At 35.1% G+C, this 9,009-nt stretch overlaps 1 protein-coding gene across 1 annotated transcript; it reads left to right on the forward strand.

The window, feature by feature from the left end:
• On the forward strand, nt 1–5,473 carry LOC114384383 (transcription factor VIP1-like). Its single transcript, XM_028344057.1, has 4 exons — nt 1–730; nt 1,460–1,592; nt 4,520–4,604; nt 4,954–5,473. Exons 1-4 carry the CDS (start codon nt 201–203, stop codon nt 5,196–5,198), a joined length of 993 nt encoding a protein of 330 aa, XP_028199858.1. The 5' UTR covers nt 1–200; the 3' UTR covers nt 5,199–5,473.
• The last annotated feature ends 3,536 nt before the right edge of the window (nt 5,474–9,009 follow it).

Here is a 9,009-nt window from a genome sequence, read left to right on the forward strand (position 1 = left end):
GTTCTTCAGCAAACTCACAACCACAACCCAACCAACCCACCTGAACTACTGAACAACAACCTCTTCTTCTTCTCTCTCTCTCTTCAGCATAATCATTCATCACCACACAAGAGAAAAAAGAAAAAGAAGAAAGAACAAATAAACCTTTTTTTTTTTTATAAAAAAAGAAAGAAAAGGAAATAAAGTTTTTTGTTTTTTCGATGAACCAGAAGTTCATCGGAAAGCCGCCGGCGACGGTGGACCTGGATCGGATGCCGGAGCGTGGGTCCCACCACCGGCGTTCCCACTCCGACACCTCCTTCCGCTTCGCCGCGAACTTCGACGACCTTCTCCTCTTCGACCCCTCCGACTTCGACATCTCCGGCCTCCCGTCGCCGCTCCCTCTGCCATCTCCGGTCTCCGCCGGCGTGGTTCCGATGTCCGTCGACTCCGACGAGTCCGGCAAACAGCCGAGGCCGGCCGGGGCGTCCGCCGGCGGGCACCTGCGGAGTCTGTCGGTGGATTCTGACTTCTTCGACGGGCTCGGGTTCGGCGGCGACGAGAGAGGCGCCGGGAAAGGAGGCGGCGGCGAGCGGAGGGTGGGGCACCACCGGCACAGCAACTCGATGGACGGGTCGTCGACGACGTCGTTTGAGGCGGACTCGGCGATGATAATGGACGGTGTGAAGAAAGCTATGGCTCCTGATAAACTTGCTGAACTTGCTCTTATGGATCCCAAGAGAGCTAAGAGGTTCTTTTTCCTTTTAAAAGAAATTAATAGTGATAAATTGAAGTTATTTTTGAGTTTGTGACCTTAATCTTGTCATAAACTTGATTTAATTTTTTATCTTATGTTATTTATATTTAGAATTGATAGTTTTAAATAAGTTGTTTCTGCTTAAAATAATATGGCTGCAAATTATATAAAGCTTTGAGCTTTAAGTTATTCATATTAAAAACAAGAAGAAGCTTTAAGTTATTGTTATTGGAGATGGCGAAGAGTTTAAGTGACTAAACTCTAGACTGAGAAATAGTCTCATAGTTGGCTTAAAAGACAAATTTTTTTAGCGACATCTCGGGGTCCCACTAGATAGCCAAAGAACTTATTGTTATTATTAGTATTAGTAAGGGGTGTTTCGATTATGAGAAAACTGGGAAAGAAATCTTGGTTGGATGCACTGATATTGGTTTGGAATGTTGTGTGCTTGTAGGATTTTTGTTGGTTGGAATTGGTCTTGTAATGATCTAGATTTAGTTTTTGTGTGTGCTTTTTTATTTCGTAATTTTTAATTTTAAATAGGTTGTCTCTGCTGAAAATAAGGTGGTTACTGGTTAGGAATTACATGATTCTTTATCCTTTTCTATAATATTGATAAGAAAAGTTGTGTTAATGGGTATATGGATTGTGGGAAAACTGGAAGAAAATGATTGGTCTGATGCACTGATATTGGCTTGGATTTGGGATATTGTGGGCTTGCAGGATTCTTGCTAACAGGCAATCTGCTGCAAGATCCAAGGAGAGGAAGATTCGTTACACAAGTGAGTTGGAGAGGAAGGTGCAGACTCTTCAGACTGAAGCAACTAACCTTTCTGCACAGCTTACCATGCTTCAGGTACATCCTTTCCTTTTCGTTTTTTGTGTTTATAAGTCCTAGCTTATGAAGATGAGTAAACATGAATTTGGTAACTTGTTCTTGTCAGTGTTTGATGGAGCCCCCCAACACACTAACTATGATGTAGGTTTACTTTTCGCTGATTTTGAGTTGTGTGGTCACAGGCTCACTACAGTTTATGGATCCCACACATTATCAAGGGCCCTTTCTTTAAATGCAAAATGTTTGCCAACATTTTCTGTTACATGATTATATCTATAGAGTTGTCCTTGGTTTGGCTAAAATTAGATTAAATTACTCTCTGTCTCATCCCTTGCATTTTGTTTACAGAAATATCCCTTATAAAGTTATAGTTTGAAAATTTACTTGTGATTCCCCTAACCTACAGTAAAGGCCCTTTGAAAGTTATACCATCTTCATCTGAACTTTTATATTCTTTTTGGTTTTATGTCAAAGAAAACAAGAAGGATGTTTGTTTAATTTTCATAAACTTCCTTCCTCCAGGGATGTTTGTGTAAATTTATAAAACAGAGAGGCAGTTTGCGGAAATTTACTGTTGCATTTTGCTCTTATTACACAAATCTCTTATCTGATAAAGGACCAAATAATCAGAGAATAGACCTCAACATTGGATAGCCATTGCTTGATATATATATATATATATATATATCATCTCAAACAAGCCACATTTTTATCTTATATTTTAGGCAAAAAATTTATAAGATGAACTTGTGAACCATTGAACCTGTGGCTGCTATATCACAAACACATTACAGACTTCATTTTGATTATGATAAGATAAGCATGAAATGTCTCTGGATGCATAGGGTCTAGTCACATGAGAAGTAATAACTGATAATTCAATGCTGGGTTTGTAAATTGAACTGAGAATGGTATTCAAAGGTTTAACTAGTCATGTAATACCAGGTATACTTTGATGCCTTTTAGCCCTGTTTATTTATCTATACTCTATAGTCTGTACGTGTTTATGTAACTAATTCCATGACAAACATGGTAAGTTGAAAGTAAAGAACAATTTGGTGGTATGTGGTAATCAAACATATGCATTGCAATTAGAAAAAGGATAAAAGAATTGTAATGAAAACATGTCTATGCAAGTATGGATGCTAATATTTAATAAGAGAATCACAGGGCATCTGGATCAATCAAGTGTTCTGAATCAAATAGAGAACATATCATGTATCAAAATCTTGAAGAATATATTTACAGAATACTGTTGTAGCCTTGTAGTTGTAGGCTTATATCATATTATGATAGTAGACGAGAGGACATTTTTCACCAGTTAATAGCTGTGTAAAAATCTGCTGGGGTTTTTTGGTGGAACTGTGCAAGTCGTAAGGGTAGGATGGGTTATGCATGGTTATAGAATCAAACTACCTTGTCGCATCCTATATCTTTAGTTTTTTCATCTGCTAATATCATTAAATATCTTATCTTCTTTCTACATGACCGAAGTGCTTTTGTTCTGAACAAGTAAATTGGTTTTGTACTCTGCCAATTTTGTTCTGTCTTTGCCAAACATTAGCAAGGATAAAAGAAGAGGGTTTTATTAGGAAGTTGGCAAACTTAACCTCCTTTTCTTTGGTTCAACTTTGCCGTTGTGCCTGTGCTAGGTTGTTACGAAAATTGGTATTTGATACTGGCCAAAGGCATCACCTGCTCCATTGAGCATACCTCAGTTGGATAAAACTTCATTGTTGTAGTTACTGTTTGTGGGAATAGTAGTTTAGATGTTTCCTAACTACTTGTACTGCAATTTGATACAGTAATCTCATTATTTTCACATATAAATATCATCCAGGCCCGCATCCTACGCTATATTGTTTTTACAAAAATATTTACATCATTGAAGTAGGTTGGTTTGTTTTCATTTCCTTAATCTGGTGTCACTGTTCTCGTATTATTTAACAGTTAAGGGCAAGGTGCAGAGTGCCAAGTCTTAAAAAATATAATCAAATTTATATACCTGACTGTATTGCAAGCTACCAATGACATATCTTTCAAGGCATGCATGGATGGATGATGTGATTGCTACATGATTTAATTCCAGTATCATGTAGTTTGGATTTATGTGCATCTGGCTTTATAGTGTACTGCTGCAAGAGGTTGTTGCAGAATTTTTGGTGTATTTGGGCAAAAGTGAATTTTTCAGTTTAGTCCAGAGAAACTTCTCATATGCCATTTATTTATTTTATTTGGTTTTGTGAAGACTAAAGATGACAAGGTTCTTTGACGGTGTACTACATATGCTATGATTTGGTTACTTTGGCTGTAGAGAAAAATATCAAATATTTCAAGGATAATTCCAGAGTTACCTCTACATTAGGATTTTGGCTAGTGACTGTTAACTTTTTTTCATTGAATATTGAAAGCTTGGCATGCATTGCTGAAATGATGTGTTTTTTGTTTTTCTCTCTGTAATAGGATATCTTATCCTAGTCTCTTATAAATTTCTTTTGCTAAATATAATGAGGTGATGATTATTCTTGATTAATACGGTAGCATTAAAGGAAAGTAAATTACAATATACTAAAATAGTGACTAGGATATAGAAATGGTAATTATCCAGGTATATGTACTTCTAGTACCACTGGTACTCAGTAATATAATATTATTTTTGCAGAGCAAAAAAAAAAATGGTAATTATCCAGGTATCCAACATTGCTAGGTTTCCTTGTTTCCATTGGTTATTAGCGCTATCCACAAGAGCAAGACTCGTTGAGTAATATATTGCAAAATCAAAACTCAAATTGGTGCTTTTGCAAAGTTTGGCTGAATTCAATCAAACTATTCTGACTGCGTAGCATTACTCGCTTAGTATTCTAGTTAGATTCAATTTTTTATGCATGCATAATAAGGGACTGAAGAAAAAAGCAGCAAATTTAGCAATATCTCATATGATGCAGAGAGACACTACAGATTTGACTACAGAGAATAAGGAGCTCAAACTGCGTTTAGAGGCTTTGGAGCAGGAAGCACAGCTTAGAGAAGGTATGCATCATTTCATATTTGTTTATTCCTTAAAAAATGGACATGTGCTGTCCCCCTTATCAGCCATTTCATATTGAATTGGACAAATAAATAAGGTCGTTCAGTCATTACACTTGTATGTTGCATGGAACATTATCTCCTGAATCTTCATGTGTCAATTTCTCCCCTTTCCAAAGTTATGCATGAAAGAATTGGGGAATCCTAATGCATGTTTTTCGAAACAACAAAATACATTCAAGTCCAGGAAAAAATATTGCTTGAAATTTGTCAAGTTGCAGATCTTTCATTTGCTTGTTTCAAATTTAAACACATGAATATCAATCAACATGGCTGCAATATGTGATTGCAGATCTCAATGAGGCATTGAAGGAAGAACTGCAGCGCCTTAGGGCACAAAGTACTCGTTTGGGTGCTATTGGTGGTAACCCTTCTTTTGGTGGGATATTCAACCAGTTGGCTTCCCAATTAGCCATGCAACAGTTGTCTAATTCTGCACCCCATCAGCAGACACAACACCAGCCACAGGTTGGCATGCCTCCTCCTCCCTCTGGACAGAACCACCCTAACTTCATGGACTTCAATCAGCAGAAGTAACTCATAATAGCAGTAGCAGTAAATGATTGATTACATGAATGTATAACTGGTGAGACTTGTGAAGGGTATATTGTGCAGTTCAGTGTCTTTAGTCCTGTGTTGTTTATCTTCAGCTCTAGGATGTGTACTTTACGCAGTTCTAGGTTAGAAGCGCAGCCTCTGAAATGTTGTGTTATAGCTCTTGGGTGAATGAAGTTAACATAAATATGTAGAAAGACTTGTTGATAATACTATAGATGGTGAATGAAGTTTATTAATTAGCTTCTGGAATTAAATAGCTGGTTATATATTATAGAAGTTGAAGCAGAAAGCATCTTCTCGGTATGCCTTGCTTTCTAGGATTATTAGATCAAAACTTTTCGTTTTTTTAACCATCTAACATGATGAGAATGTCAACATTGATTTTTAAGATTTTCATTAAAAACCACTGTTTAAGGAAATAAAATATGTAAAATGCATAAATTGATATAGTTACTTACTGAAAGAAACACTCCAAAATATCAATTATTTTGCAAATTGAATGGTGCTATTTCAACAGACAAGTACACTGAACCGAAATGTCAGGCTAATGGGACCTATGTACTATGGCCTATGGGGTAGTAGTGTTTATTTTAGTAAATCTTACAATACTAAAATTGGATATAGTTCTCTATCTTTTCAGCGACCACACCAAACATACATAATATTATAATGAAGGAAATTTATTTTATTATATATATATATATATATATATATAACACAAAATTAAATTATTAATTAAAATATTAAAAACTAAATAATTTATTCAAATATTTTTATTATTATTTAAAGAAACTAAGTTAAGGACTAAATGGACACCCCCATCACGTCGATCTCTTAAAAGATATTGAGAAAACCAAATATTTAAACATCCCACCCACCTTGTTTCCTAAACGTTGCCCTTTCTTATGTCAATGAATACATGAACCATGCCAATTAACCTTTTTTCCTCTATGTCTTTTTGTCTGTATCCTTGTTTTCTATCCCAACAACAGTTTCTTCAAAAATTGAATTCAATCAAATAGGTAATAGGAATTTCCTCATAGTAAATAATGTATGTCGTAGCTACTACTATGGTTGAATGTTATATTAAGAATTTTACAAAGATATATGGTGCATTTGATTTGGTAAAAAGACATGACAAATAAAATAGTATTGGACAAGTAGTTAAGTTATAGGATAATTTTTTGTACTGTACACTGTTTGGTGAACGCTACACAATACAAGTAATTTAATATTGCATCTCGTTTGATGTATTTATGTATTGAACAAAATAATATAAATTTTACTCTAAAATCATAGGTGCATTAGCAGCACCTTGACAACGCAACAAAAGGGGGCATCACCATGGAGGAGGCGCGACTCCTGATGCCACCGGGCGTAGGGCCTGACAGCACGAGGCCGCCATAGGGTCACAACGATCGCGACGGCGACAAATATTTTTATGCTGTTCAATCCCTTATATTTTAGCAAATCAAATACACCGATAGTAACATATAACACAATTTTATTTTTAAAGAAAGCCACTCTTGATAGTTTTTTTTTTTTTTGCTATACAAAGCAACTCATGAAGGAGTTCACTTATACGGAGAAATCAAAAAAGAAAACAAAACGCATATCTTTATGAAATAGTATACCCTTTCAAAGAATATGATCTTGAGAACAAAATAAAACAAATATCCATAGAGCAAGCTCAACATCTCAACCAGCAGAGACATATCCCATTTCACATTTACATAAAAAAGAGGTAAGTTAATTCAGTGATTTAAAGATTAAGAAACCATGGATACTCAATCAGTTTTGTGGATGCAAGCGCCTTCGACAATAGCATCAAATTGCTTTACACTTTCTCCTCCGTTTTCTTCGTCTTCTGTCACTTTCATCAGAACATGCCAAGTCTGGCTCTGAATCTGAACTAGCTGTTCGATAATCTGGTGAATTAGAATTCCTTGACTCATGTTTCTGTTGTTGCATAATAAGACGCGGCATATTCTTCAAATACTCATGTAGGTGCTCGGTAAGACCACCAAGACCAATGGATGTGAAGAAGTTAATGCAGAACCGTGTGTTTTTCGGAAATATGATACGTGAAGAACAAGTTGTATCCTCTTCGGTCAAGCATATATATGACAAAATATGCCAAGGTATATATAGCATCCGGGCCAAGTAAATGATCCAAAAATTTTGCCACATTATGCAGTTTATTTGTTTCAAGTCTGTGAATCATTGAGTACTGCTGCACCAAGCACTTTTCGAGATTTTCTTGGTGTAATTTGTTGATCATGCAGAAACGCTGCCTGAGAAGACCGTAATATCGGAGATAGGTTTTATATTGGCTGCAACATTCCAAAAGCATGATGCACAGTTCCATCTCTTGGCCTGGCTCTAGCTTAATTTCCAGAAGCTTATGACCAGCTTTCTCACATAAATTGCTGAGTATATTGTTTTTCGAAGATTGACAAGATTTGTTTCTGTTTCATCTTTTATCTGCATCAGTTCTTCCTCTTCATCTTGGTCGTCATTTGACTCAGTAGTATCCAAGCCTTTCTGATCATCATCCTCAGATTCCTCACCCAACATTGTTTCAAAAGATAACTTTTAAAATTCGTTAACAATCCATTTAAAAAATTTGACTTTTTTATGTCACTTCGGCATAGACGTCAGTGTAAACAAAAATTAACTCATGAATTTTTTTTCTTCCAAAGTAATGCATGAAGGCCTTTAGGAGCGTACTTTGACTATTCACATTCATAGATAATTAAAATTAAAGTAATATATTCCCTCTTATCTAAAAAATATAAACAACAATTTTTTTATTTTATTTTTTTGTCTTAAAATAAAAGCAAACCTCAACTAATTTTTTGTTATTTAAGGAAATTATCTTCAAAATATCTTTCATTTAATGTCAAAAAAAAATTTATACTTGATATCAAGTTCTAATTAAGAAAATCAAGTGATTTGACACATTAGTGTGTTAAAGTTGAAGTTAAATCAGTTAAATACTACTCATATTTATTTCTTAGCAAAAATAATTCTTAATGAAATTAGTATTAAAAGGATCAAATAGGACCCATTACTTCAATTATTTAAAAGATATTGAGAAAATTAAATTTATTAAAAACCTGAACCCACCATTTTTCTCAACGGCTACCCGATTTTGTGTCACTGAATACAAGAATTATTCCTACTAACCTTCTTTCCTCTCTGTTTCTTGTCTTTATCTCTTCAAATTTTTCATCTTAACCACTGTTAAATTTTAGGCAGTACTTTCATCAATCAACCAACGAGAAGTAATAGGATTTTGATAGCAATGGCACTATTGATAACAATGGGAATATTACACAAGAAGAAGCTAGTAACAACAATAACAGGCCAAGGAGAGTCATAAGGGAGCCCATTTATCTCAATGACTTCGCGTGAAACTTGAAACCGCAAAGCACAACAGTCAGCTAGTTTGTTATGGCAATTCCACTCAGTCTGTTATTACAAATTATCAAATCAGTTATAACCATATTTGTATTCAGTTAGACTTGTGATAATTGAAGTAGTATAAATATGAGTAATAGAAATAATAAAAGGCAGATTGGAACTTATCTTAATTTTTCTTCCGTATTCCTTATCCTTTCTTCTCCAGTTCACTATCAGATTTGCTCTTAGTTATAAAACCTTGATTAAATGTTTATACTTTGTAGGGACCTAGTTGGGGGCAACTATCGTTTGATTAGACCATTGGCTAAACACACTTCCCTCAACTTTTACATTGTGGGAAAATGGGAAAAAATGACTTGTTTGA

This window comes from Glycine soja, chromosome 2, assembly GCF_004193775.1.
Source record: "Glycine soja cultivar W05 chromosome 2, ASM419377v2, whole genome shotgun sequence".
NCBI lineage: Eukaryota > Viridiplantae > Streptophyta > Magnoliopsida > Fabales > Fabaceae > Glycine > Glycine soja.